This window comes from Carya illinoinensis, chromosome 13 (assembly GCF_018687715.1).
Source record: "Carya illinoinensis cultivar Pawnee chromosome 13, C.illinoinensisPawnee_v1, whole genome shotgun sequence".
Taxonomy (NCBI): Eukaryota; Viridiplantae; Streptophyta; class Magnoliopsida; order Fagales; family Juglandaceae; genus Carya; species Carya illinoinensis.
The window spans coordinates 32,104,061-32,127,102 of record NC_056764.1 but is presented as its reverse complement, the minus strand read 5'-3'; the positions used below and the strand labels follow the sequence as shown (position 1 = coordinate 32,127,102).

General features: G+C 33.9%; 1 protein-coding gene across 1 annotated transcript; it reads right to left on the bottom strand.

The window, feature by feature from the left end:
* Positions 1–11,886: 11,886 nt before the first annotated feature.
* On the bottom strand, positions 11,887–20,802 carry LOC122291546 (linoleate 13S-lipoxygenase 2-1, chloroplastic-like). Its single transcript, XM_043099320.1, has 9 exons — positions 20,522–20,802; positions 19,073–19,341; positions 17,542–17,779; positions 14,763–15,092; positions 14,592–14,677; positions 13,838–13,948; positions 13,392–13,693; positions 12,904–13,170; positions 11,887–12,758 (listed from the first exon to the last, which is right to left on the bottom strand). Exons 1-9 carry the CDS (start codon positions 20,742–20,744, stop codon positions 11,999–12,001), a joined length of 2,586 nt encoding a protein of 861 aa, XP_042955254.1. The 5' UTR covers positions 20,745–20,802; the 3' UTR covers positions 11,887–11,998.
* Between the last annotated feature and the right edge of the window lie 2,240 nt (positions 20,803–23,042).

The window sequence follows — 23,042 nt, the reverse complement described above, 5'->3', positions numbered from 1 at the left end:
AGAAGCATAACTAATGGAAATAAACATGTAATAGAAAAATTGTGATACCTCATATTTACATGTACTTTTATTGAATGATTATTTAAATTTTTATAATTAATGGTTCTCTTATTTTAAATTTAACGTATTAATCGTTGGACTATTTTATGATTTTTAAGTTGTGAAATTAATTTTAATGTGCTTTCTTAATAATAATTACTGGTTATTATTTGAATTGCTCTTTAAATTATATTACCTTATTGTTGGATTTATTATTTTATTTTTCTAAATCATTGCGTTTAAATTATTTTATTTAACTAGCCGTTTTAAAATTTATTTTCGTTCCCTTCCTTATTTCTTTTCCCTTTTTTGCTTTTTCTTTTCTTCTTTCTTTTACTTCTTTCTTTTCTTCTTCCTTTTCTCCCTTCCTCCCGTGTGCTCCCTTTCTCCCCCTAGTCGATTTCCTCCTCCAACTTAGCCCAGCCCCATCGCCGGCCACCTAGCCTCACCGCCGGCCACCAGCAGCTCCCCCCACTCTGGCGATCACCCCCATCGTGAATCCCTCTTCCCTGAAACCCACAACTCCTCCCCGTAATCTCTCTCTCTCTCTCTCAGGCTCTCCTCTACTGCAACCTAGCGCCACTGCTGCTACCACCCAGCACCACCACACCAGATTCCCTCATGTCGGTGGCACTCCCCAGCCCAAACCCAGCCCACTGCAAACCCTCCTCCCTCTCCCATCACGCACGTAAAACCCTTCTACAGGCACGAGTTTCTCCCCGTAGTGCTGCCGTGTGCCACCATGCCACTTCAACGCCTTCACTACAGCTTCTCTTCTCACCGATGAGTTCCGCCTAGCCTCCCCATGCCCAGTCGTGCCTCCACCTTCCCCCACTCTCTATCACTTTCCCAAGGCCTTTCTCCACCTTTCATGGCCGATCTCCACCATACACCACCACTCACGGCCAACCACCACCACCATTTGTTTCACCAACACCCCTAAGCCTACCCTAGCCTTCCTTAGTCTTCATTTGTCTCCGTTCAAATTTTGATATTTTGAGACCTACGATCATAGAGCATTTTGCATTGTGACGTTGCTGTGTCGCCACCTTTTGCAGCTCATCGATCCTTCAAAAATTATATTATAGCGGTGTAAGTATTTTTCAAATCTATAAGATTTAAATATATTTTGCATTAACAATACTTGTAAATTTGGTTGGTTGTGCCGGACTGAGTTTGAGGAGTCGGGGGTCTATTGGAATGGAGAACATAATTGCTTGTATGATTGGTTGGTGTTGTGATTTGTTGGTTGTTATATATTTGTTTTGTGTCATACATTGCATAGTACACGCATGTTCATATTTGTAAAATGAAAACTAGATTTTCGCGTAATTACATCCATGATCATGTGTATAGTTGAAAATTGGATTTTCATGTCATAAATGATTTTGGGTATGTTTGAAATGAATAGATTGAACAGTTTGAGTCAAAGGTACTATAGGAATAGTGGTAAGCAGGGACGGTGGTAGAGTCCCGCCTGTGATTCTTGCTTACGGTGCACGCAGTAGAGATGGTGGTAGAATCCTACCTGCGATTCCTGCCTAAAGATGGAGTTGTAAGGATTGTGGTAAGTAGGGATGGTGGTAGAGTCTCACATGTGATTCTTACCTACAGTGCTTTGATAGTTTGGTTAATGGGCCATTTTCTAGAAAAATGGTGGTTTTTATGTTAGACCATTTTTTTAGAAAATGGGGGATGTCTTAATGGAAAAGTTTGGGCCAAAATGGAAATTGGACGTGCGGGGAAAATTATTCATTTTCAGGAAATAATGATTTTTGGGTCTCATGCATACGGCATCATGTTAGTACATTTTGTTATTGCATAAATGTATTTTTATCTCATGGTTTGTTTGGATTATTACTTATCTACGGTTCCATTTTTTAGTACCATAAATTTTGATGCAGATGAGAATACAGAGCTTGAGGATGCGGCTTCGCCAAAGGAGTGATCGAGGATCACTTTCTAGTGGAATGAGATTTATGTCCCACTTTTAGTTATTAAATTTTGGTTTAATTATATTTTTATCTGGATAATTATAATATTTTTCTAACGCTTGTATTTAAGTGAATTTGTATTTAAAAATTCTGGTACTTAGTTGACCGAATTTAATTATTCTGCTGCATTTTTGTTGACACTTTTTGCATGTGCACACATTTGGCACTTAGCAATGGGATGCGTGACCCATATTGTCATCATCCTGAAGTCTCGATTTTTAAGTATCTGTACATGGGAGTTAGGAGCGTCACAAAAACTATGTAAAACTACATCATGCTACGAAAAACTCTCATCTACAAATGACCCAGTCCACTCCAGCGTAGCCTCCTCGTTCTTCACGTGCTCATGACCATGACCCCATCTACTTTCTTTACATACATCCAACCTTGCCCCATGCCTGCCGTGCACATTCAAGCCTCATTCTTTGATATTTGGGGTTTGGCTTTGGGTTTCTCTTAGACTTATGTGGCCTATCAATACTCCCCCTATTAAGTGGATCCTTGTCCTTAAGGTCCACAGTTAGGAACATTTGTAGTAGTTTTTTCGCCTAGCCAATTTCTGGTAGACATGGACCCATTTGAAGGTTGTTTTCTACTAGTATGGGTGCAGCATCAAAAGTACCATATTGCCGATTTCGGGCATCAAAAGTACCTTCTTGGTTGGTTGCTCTTTGGTGACATCTTTACAGATAATGTTGTCGTTGCCATCATGTCCTTCCAACATGAGTAGCAGTGACCCTTGACACTGATGACCTGTAGTAAAAAGCTCATTACAATTAAAACATAGAACTTGAGCTCGCCTCCGCTACATTTCATCCCAAGTCAGTTGCTGAACAGGAGCTACAGGTGCGGCTGTTGCCGCCTGAGTTGTTGGCGGAAGAGCTAACGAGGCTCTCACCGATGCTGGACGATGTACGAACGTCCTTTGTCTGGATAGTATATCATCTTTCACTCGCACTAAACTTATAGTGTCCTTTAACATTTGGGGCTTAAAAATTCAAATACCATCCAAAATTTCTGACTTTAGGCCATCCAAAAATGTCCCAACTAGAACCTTCTGAGTCCATCCTCTTACCTGGTTGCCTAAGCATTCAAATTCTTATTGGTAATCATGCAGAGAACCTACCTGCCTGATTCTTGAAAGAGCCTCATCAAAATCTTCGCGGAGAGGTCGTCTTCAAAATTTGCACACAAGAGAAAGCATCCTTACTCTCGGAATGTCCTGCGGATCCATTGCCACCACTGGTTGGCCTATCCTTCCAAGTGGTAGAAGGCCAAAGAAACTTTTTGGGTTTCAAGAGTATTCTAAAACTCAAAAAATTAGTTCACAATTGAACCACTCCATCGGATCATCTCCTGAGAATCGAGGAAATTCAAGCGTCACTATTTTGGAGGAGACGATCTGCTGGCCACCATCTTGGTTGTCACAATTGTGGTTACCATGGTTTGAGGACTCCTGATTTGAAAGCAACACATTTGAGAGGCGATTAAGGGTTTCCTCCAAATGGTAAAGTTTGTCAGCCATGCCAAGCTCCATCTGATGCAACCCATCCTGCACCGTACCTGGCCCGGACTCCAAATGCTCGATGTGTTCTTTGTTGGTTCCCATGAATAACCTAGCTCTAAGGTCAATGATAGATCCCGCTACAAATTTAAGCTTACGTAAATGTTCTCTTCGGATGAGAACATACCACACTTAGATAATTTGTTTTATGATACTTCATTGATAAATTTTGGGCTGCTTAAATAAGCAAGGCCACATACAAACTGCCGAAATAGAAAAGAAACTAGTAGCTATAACTGGAATACAAACACACGTAAAATAGAAGCATAACTAATAGAAATAAACATGCAACAGAAAGACTATGTAAAACTACATCAAGCTACGTCAAACTCTCAATTGCAAATGACCCAATCCACCCCTGCGTAGCCTCCTCTTTCTTCACATGCTCATGACCACGACCCCATCTACTTTCTTTACGTACATCCAACCTTGCTGCATGCATGCCATGCACATTCAAGCCTCACTCTTTGATACTTGGGGTTCGGCTTTGCGTTTCTTTTAGACTTACGTGGCCTATCAATATATGAGGAATCTAATTATCTACGAGATAGAATAAAAGTATCTAATACCCCATTGCAACAATTTTCGTTTTCTAATTGTTGAGATCAAGAAGACATAAAATAGTTCTAGGGAATTAATGTTCTTAATGAGTTTGTAATGACGTCATTGGAATATCTCTTTGCATTATGCATATATATGATATAGGAAGATGTTGAGATCATGCAACATATGGGTTTGGACGCACACAGCTTCTCAATCTACTGGTCTCAAATTTTACCAAGTAATTAAAGACTCTCATTTGCTCAGTTTTTATAATTTTATGTCATAGGAAAGGGGATCAAGGAAAAAAGACAATTGCCCACTACAACAAAATTGAGATTTAGTGACATTTTAAAATTGGTGACAGTCCCCAAACTGTCACAAAAGATTAGTTTTTGTGACGGTTTATAGAAACCGTCACTAAATCTAGATGAGAATTCGTCTGACGATCGAATGTATACAAATTTATGTTCGAATGTTACATGGACGTTTGAACATTAAAGATTTTTATGTGCAAATGTAATATTTTTTTGCACCAACATTTGAACGTTAATGAGTGATGTTCGAACATTGGATAGAGTATTTGGTAAATATGACTATAATTTAAATTTTATGTTTCTAAATAAAATAATGCATCATTTGTGAATAATCATTACAAATTTAAAGATATTGAAATTTGAAGTGCAATGATTTAATATTAAAATTGGTTAAGCTAACATGAAAGATAATTGAAATTGAAAACAATAAATACATTAAATAGTATTAACAATACATTAATACTTTTTGTTCAGCCATTAATACTATATATAGTCTAGTATATATTATATAATATATATAGTATATTATATATTATATAATAGATCGCCGTCTGTCGAAGAAGTGCAGGCTGCTCTTTGGTCTATTCTTGTAGACAACAGTCTGGGCCTGGATGGTTTTTTAGCTTTTTTCTTTTGTTTAGCTTGGGACATTGTGAAAGAGGATCTTCTAGAGATGGCAAATGATTTTTTTGCGGGGCAACCTTTCTCTAATTTCTTCGGGGCAACAAATTTGGCTTTGATTCCTAAGGTGGAAGAACCTGTGAGGTTTGGACAATTTAGGCCAATTAGCCTTTGTTTGGTGGTGTATAAAATTATGACGAAGATTATGGTTGGTCGATTGGCCACAGTGCTTGAAAAAATTATCTCTAAGGATCAGGTAGCTTTTATTCCAGGTCGAAGCATTTTTGATAATATGGCTTTGGCTCAGGAGTTGGTGCAAGGAATATATCAAAAGGTCTGAGGTGGGAATGTGATGTGGAAGATTGATATGGCAAAAGCATATGATCATGTGAACTGGAAATTTTTAATGGAAGTGTTACGTCGTTTGGGCTTTTCGAGGAATGGAGGAATCTAGTTTATAATGCTATCTCTTCCCCTTTTTATTCGGTAATGTTGAATGGTTGTTTTGAAGGTTTTTTTTCAGGCATCACACAGATCGGAATTCGGCAAGGTGATCCTTTATCAAATTATTTATTTATCTTAACTCAGGAAATTCTCTCGCTCATGTTGCACCAGCAAGTCAGATTGGGTTGTATCAAATGCTATCACCCGGGTAGAGGAACTCTCATATCTCATTTATTGTATGCGGATGATATATTGATCTTTGCTAATGGCAGCAAGGGTTCTATCAAGAGGCTAATGTCAACTTTGCATCTTTATAAGGAGATGTCTGGCCAACTAATCCAAGTGAATCAATTATTTATTTTTCATCCTCTATTGGTGTGGAACGGAAGAGGGACTTAAAATTGACATTTGGGTTTGAAGAGGGAGGTTGGCTGTATGGATACCTAGGAATTCCTTTATATGTGGGTCGGTTAAAAATAAATTTTTTTGGTGGTTTCTTGACGAGGATACAGAAAAAACTAGCAGGGTGGAAAAGTAAGATATTATCTTTTGTGGGAAAGATCATTCTTCTAAGACATGTGTTGAATAGCATGCTGATTCATATGCTTTCGGTGTTGAAAATGACTAAAGGGGTGTTTGTAATGATTAAAAGAATTTTTTCAAACTTCCTTTGGAGTTTCTCGATGGAGTCTAGAAAGCAAAAGTGGGTATCTTGGAGTGTGATTTGTAAACCTGTGGAGGAGGGGGGTCTTGGTGTTTGAGACTTGATGGAGGTGCAAGATTCTCTCTTTATGAAGTTTGCCTGGAAGTTGCTTAAGGGAGGATCTATTTGGGCGGATTTCTTCAGGAAAAAGTACCTTGGGCAAGAACATGTGTATAAGGCAATCTAGCTGCAAAATGGATCACAGTTTTGGAAGGGTGTTTTTGAGTTAATGCCTAGAGTATTACAGAATTCTAAATGGATGGTTGGAAATGAAAATTTAAATTTTTGGATGGATAATTGGATTAGGTGTGGTCCTTTGCAATATTTTTTTCCGATGATAGGTGATAGTGTCCTTTCAGTTGCTGAAGTGTTTAATGATAGGGGCCCAAAAAATGAGCTTATTTGTGATTTGGTTGGTCTGAGGTGCTGCAGCAGATTAATGAAGCTGGTGTGAGGCTGAAGACTAATAAACCAGATGTGTTGATTTGGAAGCATTAGGTGGAGGGCAACTTCACAACAAAGGAGATTTCTAGACAAAGGGGACAAACTTGTGACTGGAAAAAATGGTTATGGCAAGCCAATATCCCCAAGAAAATGTCTTTTTTATGCTGTAGGGCAAAACGAGGGGATGTGCCGACAAATGATATAGTCCAGTGTTTGGATATTCCACTTGCATCTAAATGTCATTGTTGTGTATTGCTGAGTGTGGAGTCATTGCAATATATATTGTGTGAGGGGCCGAGTGCTCAAAGGGTTTGGAGGTATCTTGCTAATAGCTGTCAAATTTGATTACCACATATCAGAAATTGGAAAGGAATGATGATGTACTGGTGGCAGAGAGCAACCAACATAACACAAGCAGGATGGATACGGGGTGCACTACCAATTTTGATTTCTTGGTCTTTATGGAAGGCTAGATGCTCAACGAGAATGGAAGGAAGTATTTTCACTATAGAAGGTACGATTCAGTATGTAAAATGTCTTCTTAAAGATGTTTCTTGTTCGCTGTAGAAGTTTCAGTAAATAAAAAAGGGAGACAACGTGGTAATGCAAACCTTCAACTTACCGATAATTCCAACGCAAAAGAAAAAAGTAAAGTATGTTAAATGGGAAATGCCACATGCGGGAATGGTAAAATTAAATGTTGATGGTGGGGCTCGTACAAATCCGAGAGAGGCAGGGGGTGGGGGTGTGATTCAGGATTCAAATGGGAGATGTATTGCTAGTTTTGCGCATTGTTATGGGAATGCTACTAATACAGTTACCGAATGTCGTGCATTATTAGATGGACTCTGACTTTGTAAATAGTTACGGTTTCAGAACGTTCTAGTAGAATCAGATTCATTGGTAGTAATGAATTGGCTAGCCTCCGGAATTTGTCATTTTTGGTTTCTTTGGAATTTTTGGGAGGAGATAAAGGAAATTTCTACAGGGATCAATGCAAGGTTTAGACACATTTATCAAGAAGCAAATATGGTAGCTGATTTTTTGGCAAAAGAAGGAACACATGGTGTAAATTCTGACTTTTTTGGCTTGGGAATTGAGAATTCACGATTGCGAGGTTTGATCCATATGGATCGGTTGGGGATGGCTTTTATTAGAGAGAAGTAATCTTTTTTGTTTTGTTTGAGATTGTTTATGGTATTCCTCCGCCACAAGTGAGGCTTTTTTAATAAGTTTGGGACAGAGCTGCTATGTGGATTGCTACCGACTCTTCTTAAAAAAATATATATTATATATATAATATTAATTATATATATAGTATATATATACTCATTATATATTATATATAATCATTACATATAATATATAATATATTATATAGTTAATATATATAGTATATATTATATAATATAGTTAATATACTATATATATTATTATATATAGTATATTATATATTATTTATAATAATAGAATACATTTTTTCCACATTCGAACATATATGCATATACGTTCGAATATGGAAAAAATGCGGAAAATTTTTCACTCATTTTTAAATAAATTTTAACGTTTGAACGTTACTTTTTAAAGGTTCAAACATATATGCATATATGCTCGAACGTGAAAAAATGTGAAAAATTTTCCACTCATTTTTAAGTAACGTTCGAATGTGAAAATATGCGAGAAATTTTTCACTCATTTTGAAATAATTTTTGAACGTTAAAATTTAACATTCGAACATTAATTTTTAAACGTTCGAACGTCATATCAAATCAGAGTGTTTTTAATGAATAAAAGCACGGGAGGAAGCATAATCATTTCTTCTGCTTCTCTCATGCATAAAAGAGAGAGTGAGGGTGAGAGAGGGTTGTGGGTTAGAGAAAGTGTGTGTTAGAGTGAGAGAGGGTTAGCATTTTTGCTCTCTCCATTGATTTTGGTAAGGAAAAACTCTTTTTTCCTTTAAATGTTTTGCAATTTTATGATATTTATTTTGTAGTTTTTATACGTATGTCTTTAACTAACTAGTATTGTGATTTTTTTGAAGGATTGGTTGTCATGAAATGTTCAAAACTTGTAATTTGTAAGAAGATATTGTGAGTGATAGGTATATTTCTAAACTTTATTAATATGTTTATATATTTTGTTGTGATTTTGTTGTGGATAATGATGAATATTTTGATGTGTATAATGTGAGTTGATTGTGGATTTTGAAAGATTAGATATGGGTATAATATTGTAAGTTGAGTAGTGAATTTTGATTGTATATATTGTGAATATGCTGTGAATTGGATATTATTGTTGAATTAGAAGGAATTGAATTGTTTATATTAATAAATTAGAATGAAATCTTTGTGATATGGATTATGTAATATAATGAATTAAAATGAAAAATTGTTGATGTATGTATGCTTATTCTTAAAATGAAAATATAAATATTGGTGTATATTTATGGATTAAAATGAATATGTTTTACAATTGTATATGTGAATTAGAAGCATATGTTGTGGTTATTTTTTGTGACTATATTTTGATATTTGTGAATTAGTTATTATTGTGCATATGTATATTTGATTTGTGAATTAGTTTAGTCTATGGGGAATATGTTTATATATTGTGAATTTGTATATTACAGTATTTATTAAAATTGTTGGAAATATGCGAAATATTGTGAATTTATTTGTGAATATGTTTATATATTGTGGAAATATATGATATCATTATGAATAAATTTGTGAACTTTTATTAAATATGTTGGGAATAATTTATTAAATTATGCAACATGTCAATAATTTAATTTTTATTTTTATTTCTTTTGAAACGTTACTTATTTTGCATTTTCTTTATCAAATGAGTATATGATGTCAAGACAGCAAAAGTTAGAGTCTCTCTTGAAGCGACAATCTGATTTAGAGACAAGTTTGCAGGAACAACAGAGAGACCAGGAGGAAAGAATGCGTAGTGAAGTCTAAGAACAAGTGCAAAGGGAGATGAGAGTCTGAATAGAGCGTGTCATGTCACTATAGCAGAATCACGATGGACAAGGAAAAAAGAAGAAATGAAATTAATTCAATTTTCTCATTGTATAGAACTTTTAATAGCTAATGAAAATAGTATTTTTTATTTGTACTTTTAATATGATGATACAATTTGTATATTTTTTAATTTTATGAAAATAGTATTTTTGATTTGTACTTTCAAATGTATATAACAAACATTCGAATGTTGGTTCACATTCGAACTAACGTTCGTACGTAATTATAAAATTACGAAATAACATTCGAATGTACGACCCAACGTTCGAACGTATTCACCCTTAAAACGAACACAACGTTCGAATTTTTAAACCATTTACGTTCGAATGTTCTGTTTGACATTCGAACGTAAATATGATACGTTCGAACTATAACCAACGAACGTCAACTTTTCTTGTTCAAATGTCAATCGGTCGGGTTAACGTTCGAACGTTACATTTTGTGACAGATTTCAACCTTCACAAAAATTTCACGTTCGAACGTGACATCAAATGAAAGACCTCCAACCGTCATCAAAAATCTGTTTTGTGACAGTTGAATAATAAACTGTTACTAATTATTTTCTATGATGGTAGTCATGATAGTTTTAAACTGTTACCAAATATTTTTAGTGACATTTTAATTATTTTTCATGTCGTTTTTTCCTATCACAAAAGACCAATTATATTGTAGTGGCCATAAAATTAGTGATACCTCATGTGTTTAATTTACATGAGGATTACGTACGTATCAATTTGACTTAAAAACAAATCTCAGAAATTAATCGTATATTTAATATTTTTGACTCAATTCTAATTTGTTGGTGCATGGCAGCTGTAAAGCTAAGTGGCCGTGTGAACAGTGAAGGAGTTAATTACTATAACAACCTCGTAAATGAGCTCTTAAACAAAGGTCACTACTCTTCATTAATTACTACATATATAATTAATGTAATTAATTAAAATAATTATTTTATATTAAAAAAAAGTGAAGCAGTTAATTATATTAATAAAATACAGTAAAAAATATATAAAAATAACTGTATATATATAAAATTTTTGTATATTATATATATAATTATCATAAAAAATCGACATTAATAGCAGTGGCTTTATTATTTAACTTTAGAATAATTAGTCAAATTGTGAACTTTTTCAATCATTCAACCTGGTCATAGGATGGACTAGAATACAGAAGAAAAAAAAAATAGATATATACTTATGTAAAAATGTTAAACCAACAAATAGAAATTTCAACAGGATCTCAATAGGGGTATTTGTTTTTTTCTTTTTTTTCTTTTTTTAACTTAGTGATTAAGGTAGTATCTTGTTAATAATATTATAAATTTTTTTAATAATTTATAATTTTTTTAATTTTTTATAAATATTGAAAAGTATTAAAAAATATATATAAAAAAAAAATTGCACTTTTTGGAATCCTAATGTATGGCTGTAGAGCCACATGCATTGTTTACTTAATACCATTCACCCCACCTATTGGCCTCACCCGATTTTCCACGGTTTGGAATCATTTGTGCAATTTATTACTTTTTTATCAAAATTCTCAGCATAGTTTTGTTTCGTAAAAAAAATGACATTTTCCGATCTGATCCAAATTAAATTGCTCCTCTCTTTGTTCTTTTGGTTTTCTTTCCCTTGTTTTTCCTACTAGTTTGGAGTAAAAATGTTTGAAATTTTTATATTGTTTAAGATATTTACTAGGGATGGTCCAGCCACATGGATCCATACACTGCGCGCCTTCCTTTTCTTTATCAATCGTACCACTATATATAGCCGTTTGCAAATTGCAATTATAGCACAATCAATTCACCGATTTGAAATATTTTGTTATTCGTAGTAATGAAAAAAAAAAAGGAAAAATATGATTTAACAAAGTGTATACAACAAAACTTCAAAAAATGGTTGTAAATGATCTCAGATTAGGTAAAGAAATGGTGTGATGAATAAAACACCAAATGTGATTAACTTGGGTATGAGAGATTGTAATATGAGATCCCCACCTTTCCTTGAAAGGAGAACATGTGTGACATGGCCTTTTTCTATATTAATAATGAACATGTCAATGGTTGTTGAAGATCATGTTGCATTAATCGAGTGTGTTAATAGTTCTTTAAAGTGGTAATTGTTTGGTGCTGCGTGCATATATATTGGTTAATTTGTTGTCGCTAAATCATTTTAGGTTTTATTCAAACTTTAAAAAATATATATGGTTCACTCCATAATATTATCTTTCAAAATATAACAACTCACACGCAAGCTCTTTATAACTTATAAAACGACATTCTTAAATATGCATTTTCCATTTCAAATGGAAATGCTATAGGGAACTCCTTTTCCAGTCACTCCAGGTTCAGAAAAGGGTTTCAAAAGCTCATAAGGCACAATCCCAGCCCCGCTTCTATTCTTCAAGTCCCTATTGGCATTCCTCTCATCAATAATTCCTTCAAGCTTCTTCAACTTCCCATTAAATCTCTCAAAGGCGGCATTTATATATGGATTCTCAGCCCATGCCGGCTCAATTGCCTTCCCTAGATACTCTTCATCTGGAGAATGATCTGATAGTACGTCCAAAACAGCCATGACTTTTGTTGCTTGAATTTTTGAAGGAAAGCATTGTAAGAGTGCACCTTCAGGCTTTCTCAAGAATTTGGTCCAAAATTCATCAGAAGGTTCTTCAGAGGGCATATTGTTCCTAGCAATAGTAGGCCGATTTGGGAAATAACCAGCGTAGGTGTATTGTCCAAAGTTCACGGCTGCATGGTGACCAGAAGTCACCCATACGATTGTTGTGATAATTTGTATAAGGTCTTTTGAGGTATTGAGGACCGGCCACCATGATTCATCCTTTTTGTCACCATGGCCAACTGTTCGGATTTCTGTCCACCATTCTTGTAGCTCTTGATCGGACTCTATGGTCGTCGCATTAGGATAATAGTAATTGACATAGTCACTAACCCACTCTTTGATGGCATCCCACAGAAGAAGGCCATCATTAGCAAAGGGATAGTCCTCAATTGTCAACTTTAGGCCATGTGGAGCAGTTGGATCTTCAACAGCGAGCCCCCTAGCAAGTAGTGAAGTCAAGAAATTAGGGAATATATTTGGATATAGATCATATTGGCTATAATGTTATTAAATTTGCCAATACATAGTATTCCCCTTGATTACTTTGATTAAACTTAAATAAGGAAATGTTAATCATAAATCACCTGTTAACTAAATCTGCTGGCAGTGCCTCGAGGTTGAATTGCCACTGCTGGTCATAAGCGACAGAGCTAAATTCCATTGAATACTTTCCGGGTGAGAATGAACTCTCAATAATCCCTCCTGCATTGATGAGAGCTTCTCGAGCGAGAGCATTAATCTCCATAGTGAACCGAAAATGAGGGAGCAATAGTCTATAAATTGGGTGGATTGCACTAAGTTGTCTGTTTGTTGCAATTATATAAGGTTCTGTGCAACAATGAGTTCGTAGCCTGAAATTGAATAGATAAAAGAATACAACATGTTAGCAATTTATTTGTACAAGTGCATTCTTTTTCCTGTTTTATAGCATTATTTGTTGAACAAAAATCATTCCAAAATATATATTTTTCTCAGCCTGATAAAAGTTAACTGATTTTTTAGTGCATGGATAGAACAAGTATTGGCATATTTCCATACAAGCTACTTGGGTTAAGGGTTGAGGAAGGTATACCAATGACTGACAAGTTGGTGATAACCGGAGTCGTGGGCTAGTACATGAGCTTTGGCAAGCCTCCACATCCAGACACCTGTAGCATCCCAACAGGGTGCGAAAACTTCTCTCCATTGTGGCTTTCCATTTAATGGTGGCCGAGTTAGCTCAATGGCCAATGGCCTTAACGTGCCCTCAGGGGTAAGAAAGAAGAGCGTCCGTGATCCATACAAAGTTGTACCTTTAATTTCTCTTACTTTGCTCACAAAGGGTAACAATAGATCATGGTAGTCTAAAATGTACAACTTCTTCTGACTTATGGCCTGCATGATTAATGTATATAGTTATAAATAACACCATATTTATATTTGAACGATAGATGATTAATTATAAGAATCAAGGGGTCATAATTTTTATCACCATATATCACATGCAAGTTATCATTTCTAAGTTATGGTGTTAATTACCTCCTCAACAGAACAAAAGCCTTTGATTTCTCGCTCAATCATTTCTGTAGTGATTGCTGATTCTTGAGGGCCATAAATCTTTGGGTCAAGCTTACTCTTCAAGGGCCATTCCTAAATCATGATGTTTAAACAAAAGTTTAGTATAAATAAATAAAAACTCACACAGTATAACTTGTGTCTTATAAGGGCCTAAGAGAATACCATACTAGTTTATCATGACATGTTTGATCATAATTAATTATATAAAGCGATGGTAATAGATCACCATCTCGCTAAACTATTTTTTTTTATTTACTTTCAAATATATATATTGCTAAAACTTACCAAAAACTTTATATGCAGTTACTTTTGCGTACTCCGCTGAAGTGATTGGTTGTGACACATTTTTTGTAATATAAAATAAATGTTGAATTCTGACACATCATTAGAATGCACAAAGAGTACGCAAAAGTGATTATATATAGCACAATTGAAAATTTATCCATTGTAGATGTATGCATGTGTTTATATCTATTATATTGAAAATATATAACGTTATACTACATCTTCATCTCACTCCTACCCTAAGTCTAATTTACTGATATGGTATATATTGTCCATTAGTCTTTGACTTAGATTTTTGTATTTTTTTTTTTTAAACAAGATTTGATCTAATAGTTGATAAATATATAATGTCATCATATTATTTCTAGAAAGAGTTATCTTAATTCTGATTTATTCAAGATTTTTCATTGTAAATAACTGCAATTCATACCGTGACCAACCGTATGCTATACGGGTTGAGACCTGCAAGAGTCTGCCTGGCAAATTCTTCATCCCTAAACCAAAAGAACTTGTCTCCTACACGTGCCAAAAAAAAAACACTTGGATAAAGATTGCATAAAATGAGAGGATCAAACGTAAGTTTATATCTTTGTTTTCTTACTATCCATTGTTTCTGGGGTCTCAAACCGCAACACATCATCTTGGGCGCCAGTAATAGCCTTGACAAGCCTTGGCAGGATGTTGAGTAGGGATACTTTGTTTTGTGATTTTTTCGGAGGAGTCAAGTCTACCCCCTCATTGAAAAGTGAATCTATGGCCGTGAAGTAAGGGAATCCGAGTTCACTGTCAACGATTGCGGCCTCTAGGGACGGTAGTAATGCATGCAAAACAGAGGATAATGCCTTTACGGAGAATGTTAGCTGCTTTACTTCTGAGAAGGATTCATCCCTTGGAATATAGACGTTGCTACTTCTTTTCTCCGACAATGGATCTAGCACAAATTAAGCAATTGTTAATAGGATAAAAAGGAATGAAGTTGCATATTAAAAAAGAATAAAGAGCTATATTTACTGTGATTATATTTATTATTCGAAGAATATTATTTTATATTTTTAATTTTATCAGCTTAAATCATATTTATTGATGTGACAAATTTATGTTTTAACTTGTGCTCTTATTCTATAATGTTATACTTCACTGTGAACCATATATAGGACAATGAAAAATCCAAGAGACTTTTCGTGCATGGACTTTCACGAGATGAATGAAAGCTTCTTAGTTATAGCATTATCATAATATTTTATTTATTTCTTTATTTTTCTATTTTCTTGTATTTTTAATTTCTTGAGCCCAACAAAATGGGAAAACCCTAAAGACATTTTAACCATAAAAAATGCTAGATACAGTCATAGAATGTGCAAGTGTCGTGCATTTCTATTGGAAAAAGTAAATAAATATGTGACTCATATAAAAATATTATTTTTTTAATAATAAATCACACTCTTTTTCAAATTGAATGCATGAAACTTCCTCCTACGTACTCGGAAGACGAGATTCCTAACAAGAATAGCATGGAGGCAATCAAAGCAGGCGTTCCGACGATGATCTAATCTTGCTATGGAAAAAGAATGTGGGTTCCTACCTCTTCAAATGATTATATGAAAACCTTCTATGAAAAATTTACAAGTAGATCATTTTGCTATTTATATTTTTTATCTCGTATATTAAACTGATAATTAAAGACAGAAAATAAATGTACACATATATAGGATGATGGTATGTAAAATAATTATTATGTGGAGAAGAGGTGAGAATTTGGAATCATATATACTTCATGTCTCAACACCAATACTAGAAATGAAAAACGGATGAACAAGAGCAAAAAGTTTTTTCGTCATCAAGAAAATTCAAACAAGATTCTAACAACAACATATTTATTTAGAAACAATTAAAATCATAAAAAATGCTCCCAAAAAAAAAAAAAAAACTCATGCTAGTTTTTTTCTTTCTTTGAAGAAAAAGAGGATAAAAAAACTCATGCTAATGACGTATTTTAGTTTGTTTTGGTAATTAGAGCTCGATCAATTGTGAGATTCAATTAAAAAGAAAAAAAAAAATACAACATCTAGCAAGCGGATCGCTCAATAAAAGATAAATTTGTAAAGAAAAAAGAGAGAAACATGAAAAATCAATTAAAGATATTGCAAATTACATAAGATTTATTCAATATTTTGATATTCTCTCGTGACCCAGTCAATTTCTCCTGATTGAGATATTTTTCTCGATGAATGAAAGATTTTATTCGGCGGGCCTTCTTCCACTAAAAGTCTTAGCTAGGCGGCTGCCTAATTAGTTGCCTAGTGGAGGAACCAGTCGCCTGCAACGTATATAGTACTACTACTAGTCAACAATCTAAAAAGTCACGACGTCGGTAATGCATGAAGAATCTCTCTCTCTCTCTCTCTCTCTCTCTCTCTCTCTCTCTCTCTCTCTCTCTCTCTCTCTCTCTCTCTCTCTCTCCATGCTAGAATGCTTTCCTGTGATCACCTTGTCCTTATCATGATCAATGACTATCGGGACCTTATCATGATCAATGACTATCTTTTGATCAAAAGATATCATAATTATATGCATACCTTTTCTTAAAAGCAAACCATAACTTGTTGTCACATATGCACAAGTGAATTGAAAGTCGTTCCAATATATATCCATATTAAATATTGTTCGCCTATGAGACGGCTTTCAGAAAAAGAAATATCGGAGAAACTAGTACAAATTGAAAATATCTCTCCGAAAGATCAATATCGAGCGATTAGAATCATGATAAGCTTGCACGCATGGATACCAACAAAGAACAAAGCAAGTCTGATATATGTTTTTCAGATATTGTGACGTCTGAACAAAATTAAGCTTAATTAAATCCATATATAGCATAATATATTGATTGAATATTAATGCACCTTATTATGTCTATCTTACATCATTATCTTCTTTTCAAAACGATCCATAAGATTAGACTTATTATTTATTGATGATCAGTGTGACATGCAGTACGTACTTCTAGATTAGACTTATATCTATATACTTAATTGGGATGGTTAGGGACCCGTCTTCTAATAAATGTTTCAAAAAACTATATAATTAAACAAATAACTGTTAATTATGCATAAATCTTTATATATATATATATATATATATTGTACGTGTGTATGTGTACATGTGTGCATGTAGTTACGTACGTATCTACCGATTACATTCCTATCTCACTTTTATCTTATTATGAGGTGTCAATATTGTTCAATAATTTTTTTTAAAAAAAAAAAGATAATAAATGATTTAAGAATGATGGAAAGTATCATATTTATAAAAATAAAATAAAAGTAAAATAATAGTGTGATATATTGTTGCTCATATAATAATAATGGACAGGATGTATGTACCTTTGTCACTGCGAGGACGTCCAGTTCTGCAACGCCTAGGATATGGGTGTTCCTTTCCACCTAGCACCGGTCTTTTAAGATCGTCACTACTATCGGGATCTCCAAGATCATTGTAGACATCGTAATCGTAAACTCTTTCGTGGGTCTTTCGTTCTCCTTCCCCATTTCCTCTCAAAGTGATAAGCTCTTGTTCTCTTAGCCTCTTCAACCCTTTGGGTGTCTCTGATGGCAAGTATGACTACAAATCCACATTCAACACATGATATACATTATTGACACAAGACAATATTATTGTAAATGTAATTCTCTAGGGAATCAAGTACTTTAAGAAATTAATTTTGAAAGCTATATGCATTATAAACTATATATGATATTTATCATGATTTTTTTATTAAAATATAATAAGGTTTAGCTGGGAATGTGAAATTTAAATAAGAAAAATTAGAAATTTTTGTAATGTAAATATATATTGGCTTCGAGTTATTCAAAAACTTGATTTTTTAAATGTATTAATTATCCGAATTAACTTTCAGATTTAAATTAAATTTGATTAAGATAAATTTACTTATAATAACTTTAGTTAATATTCATTAAATACTATGCAATTCAGATTACCTCTCTCCCAAAACAAGTTTTGGAGTACTCCCAATAGCATGCAGTTCCAAGCAGAGATCTATTCCCAATTCTTATTACAATTAAAAAAAAAAAAAAAAAAAACCAAACACACAAATACTGCTTACAGCTTTATATATATTTAAATTGACGATTGATTTCGGTGGGTGCACAACTTTTTGCAGATGAAGAATAAAATATGATACTATAATTGTCTCTACGTCCCCGTACATGAATTCTAGCTAACAATAAAAATGAATAATGCTAAATACAAATTTGAAATAAATAAACTCTGTACGTACAGGTATTTTGTCCAAAAAGATTATGTTTGTTTTAAGGTGGGGTTGCAAAAAGGGGACCAGATCAATATGTTTGTTTTAACGTGAGGTTGTAAAAAAGGGACCACATATTGTCGGAGACTGTACGAAATGAGGAATTCCAAAACAAAAATAATGTCATCTTCATGGAAAGGTATTTACTTTTATTTTAAAAAAAATTTTCAAACCAAAATATTGCATGACTCTCTGGATAAGAGTCGACGAGAACCGAAGAGGCCGTACGCCGGGTCGCTGCATGTTATTGTGAAAAGAAAATATCTAGATATTATATATATGTTTGCATATCATGGGATATTGATTCATTTTATTTTATTTATTTATTGTTAATTGGTTAAACTATTGTTGTTCTTTTCCAGGTTGTTGTTAACTTGTTTGGTCTGGGACACTTTTTTCTACAAACCTGTGCCAGACCTGCTTATAATTTTAAGCACTGATTAGCTAAAAAATAAGGCCTTAATTAATTTCCAAGCTGCATGCATATATATAAATATATATTTGTTGAAGTATATTATATGTTTTGTATATGTTCGTGTTTAATTAATTTAGTACATAGTTCAAGAAGTTGGAGGGAGCTGGCTGACCTTGTTTGCGAAGAAGACTCTCTTATAAGGATAGTCATCCTTTGAGTGAACCCATGAATCACAGCTGAAATTGACGGGGCCATTAGGGAAGCCATTAAGGGTAATATCCTTGAGATACATCTCCTTGCTGCGCTCATTCTCCACAAAAATGGCCCCAACCTCTCCGAAATCTGACGGAACTTCGAAATCTGACTCAAATTTCACCTCCCCTTCATCATGGCTTTTCTGTTGTGCGTACCCTTTGATTGTCTCCTTCTCTAATCCCGTCTCTTGAAAATTAAAAAATATATTAATACTACAATTAACAGTAATACCGCATGTTAATGGACCAGATCATAGAAATCATATTAACTTCACAAATCATATTAACAGTAATACCGCATGTTAAGCCATTAAGGGTAATATCCTAATTTCATGATAGTCGATAGCAGTCAACTCCTCCTTCTCTTTCTTTCTCTCCGGCCTATATATAAATATATATATATATATATATAATAAAACAGACCCACCTTTCGCTTTAAGGGGGACCATGCATAGATGTGAAGTGCCACCAGCTAGCTGCTAGCTGGTTTGATTGTTCTCTCGTTTTAAAGTCTGATACGTCACATTACATAATTTGAAAATTCACAAGCTTGATTAATGATATATATATCCAGCTCTCCCTTATGATATCTACTAACTCAGAAAAAAATAGTCGTATATAGTACATGCAGATATGCAGTAGTACTTGACTTAAAGACATTTAATCAGTATAAATACAGTAGGATTCTGTCCCCCTAGCTGAGCTAGGTTGGTTGAGAAAATAATGCCAAGAACACAATTTATATAAATATAATATCAAATAAAAATGCGTAATGTTATATACAATCGATGAGTGCGCAAGTGCTATGCAATTTTTTTTTAAAAAGAGTGAGATCTACTATTAAAATATTATTTTTTATGTAGGTCTCTATTTACTAACTTCTTAAAAAAGATTATGCAGCACTTATGTGCTCCAAGATTGCAAATATCATTTCTCTTCTTCTCATAAAATGATGAGGCAAAAATTGTTCCTAATGATCAGTTAGCTAAATATTCAAAACAAACACAATTAACAAACCACATGCAAGAAGTTCTTCTCACATAACCGACGAACTAGCCTTCAAATATATATTAATATACGTAGAACTTGCACAAAATGGGTTGAAAAATTATGGATAATGGATACTTGAGAATAAATAGTTGGAGATGAAACCAAAGTTCCATTTCAAGCAGCAAAAGCATGTATAATTAAATTGAATAGTAATGAACCAATATTTACAAATTACAAAAAAAGAAATATATATTTTCATACATTAAAATATATGGAGGCGATCAGGGTGGAAACCAAAAAGTCGTTCTTCCAATTTACGTTTTATATATAATAATTAAATTGTTCGGGTGTAATTAATATTAATCATGAGTACTTACTAGGATCAAGCTGGGCGCTAACAAGCTCCAAGAGGAGTGTTTTACCAAGCCAGTCTGTTATATCATCTTTGTTTAGAACAAGGACGTCGGAGAGGAAGCCACCAACAGTAAGTTTCACAGTTACAATGGCTTTGACAGAGGTTGGCTTCTCGGTAGAGCTGGTTCCTTCGGCTTTAATATTGCCAGGCACGAAGGCGATTCGAACATTTTGTGGTTTCGACATTGTCTGCGCAACTTTGTGGGAGAGATATTTGGCTTGTGGTTATAGATGAAGCAAGCTGTTTAGCAATACTTCGTATATATAAGAGTTGGGGGCATTTGATTAGTACAGCAATAATGTGTACAGAAATATGTTGACCTACTATTCTAAGTCTTTTCCACGTGAAAAGTAAGTGGAAATGAGGCTGCTGGAATAGGTTTCTTCCTACGAAATTCTGTACTTGTACGGCATCTAGAAATTAGATAATTATATATATCTAATAAGCAATGCTACATACAGTCGTGGAATTGCAAACGCCGCGTAATCGTTTTGAAAAAAAGTGGGATCTACGATTAAAAAGTTAGTTTTTTTTTCATGTGGATCCCATATTAATTCATTTTTTTCAAAGCGACTGCACGCCGCTTGCACAACCACAACTGTAAATATCATTTCTTATATCTAATACGGCGAGGTAGGGAGAAAATTCTAAAGACAATATATATACATTGAAAAAACGTGGCAATATATATGATATCATGCGGGCCCTTGTTTTTTCTTTACTTTTTTTTTTCCTTTTCCCTGGTCTTGCCCACCCTCTAGCTGGGTTTAGGAGGATAGCAAGATGCATGGTTTAGGGCATTGATCATGCATTTAATGGAGTTAGGCGGGCATGCTCCTCTTGAGTCTTGCGTGATCACATTAACTAACTTATAAATTATGATATATATTATCATCTTCAAATAGTTGTGGACGTTGAAACTTTGAGGCAAATATTTCGTCAACCATGATATCATATATACGTCGACGTACACGGTAGCTCTTGCTAATTAAGACTAGAATAATCTTCTAACCAAATTTCCTTTCCGTTTATAGTCAGGAGGAGAAATTTCTAAACCGTGGTACGTACGTAGGTGCACGCGGGAAGAAAATTCAAAAGGCATTTTTCAAAGTGTCCTTAGTACTTATCCAGATCGGATATTTTTCAAAGTATCCTTAATTATCCAGATGGGATATATATCAAAGTATCCTTAATTATCCAAAGAAAATTGCGTTGCATGCAGCTCATGTTCGATCAATTTAACTTTCAGTACGTCACGAAAAACTTTTAGGCGACATCATTTTGTTGGAGAAAATAAAAGATTAGTAACGGTGTGAAAAGATATTATTGACACTAAAACACAATTACGTACAAATTATAAAGAATAATCGTTGTGTAATTAGTTCAACGATTTCTTTTCGTTGATCATTTGTTAAAATGGTCGCGTGAGCAAAACACAGTCTCAATGATCAATTTTTTCATTGGTAGGTAATAGTCAATTCAATTTGCAACAATTTCAACCTCATGTTGCATGCAAATGGATATATCTCATGGCTAATGTCTCTTTGACAATACGATCACACGGTTGATGTTTTTATGAAAGGCGAGAAAAAAGGTGAATTGACGGCCTCATAATTACGTACAAGTTAGACAATAAAGTATTTAACTTACAGGATTTCGTATCGATTAAATATTTGACTTTAAAATAAATTTGCAGATAAGAAACTAATTTTATATTTAATATTATAATTTGTTAATTAACTCACGTCTTTGTTACTGTACTTAATTAGTGCATGGCAGCTGGAAAGCTATAATTAAATATACCAACAAGTTAACAACGCCTCATGAGTGATAAGGTGATTGGATATGAGTTAATATATAATTATATCCATTATATCCTAAACAAAGGTCACGATCATCCTAATTCGATCTAAAATCTTCATTGGTATAGTACTCAGATTGTTTCCGTTTGGTTGGTAAGGTGATTGGATCAGGCCGATAAGCTTTAATATTATTAAGATCGTGATCATATAAGTTTTAGATTGAGACCCATCTTTATCCATTTTTATTTTACTGATCTCATATATATATAGCCATAGGCAGGTCAACTAATTTATGAATATTGGAGCTAAAGATCATTGCCCGACTGTACTGATATTGATGCTTATAAGAAATTTCACGTGCTTAATTAGGTTAGGGTCTAGGAAATAGGGATACTTCGTCAAAACTTTGGTATAAATGTAGCACTAATACTAATCCTGAATTGAGTTGCTCTAAAAAATAAAGGGATAATATCGGGGACTATATTTGCTGAGCTTATTCGCTTCAAGGAATTTGGTGATCAAGTGAAGCATTGATCGCACCAGTTTGGATAGTGGAGTATTCTCAACATACTCTATTACTATTTATTATTTTATTATTATTTTTTATTTACTTTGTACTATTTTTTACTACTATTTATTTACTAAAAAACCAACATACTCCACTACTTTTTACTATTTTAG

Excerpts from the sequence above, each read along its gene's own strand:
- LOC122291546 (XM_043099320.1), bottom strand. The coding sequence starts at position 20,744 with ATGTCGAAACCACAAAATGTTCGAATCGCCTTCGTGCCTGGCAATATT. Across the intron at positions 17,780-19,072 it reads GAGTCTTCTTCGCAAACAAG|TCATACTTGCCATCAGAGAC; the intron begins GTCAGCCAGCTC and ends GTGGATTTGTAG. Across the intron at positions 13,694-13,837 it reads GCTTTTGTTCTGTTGAGGAG|GCCATAAGTCAGAAGAAGTT; the intron begins GTAATTAACACC and ends TTAATCATGCAG.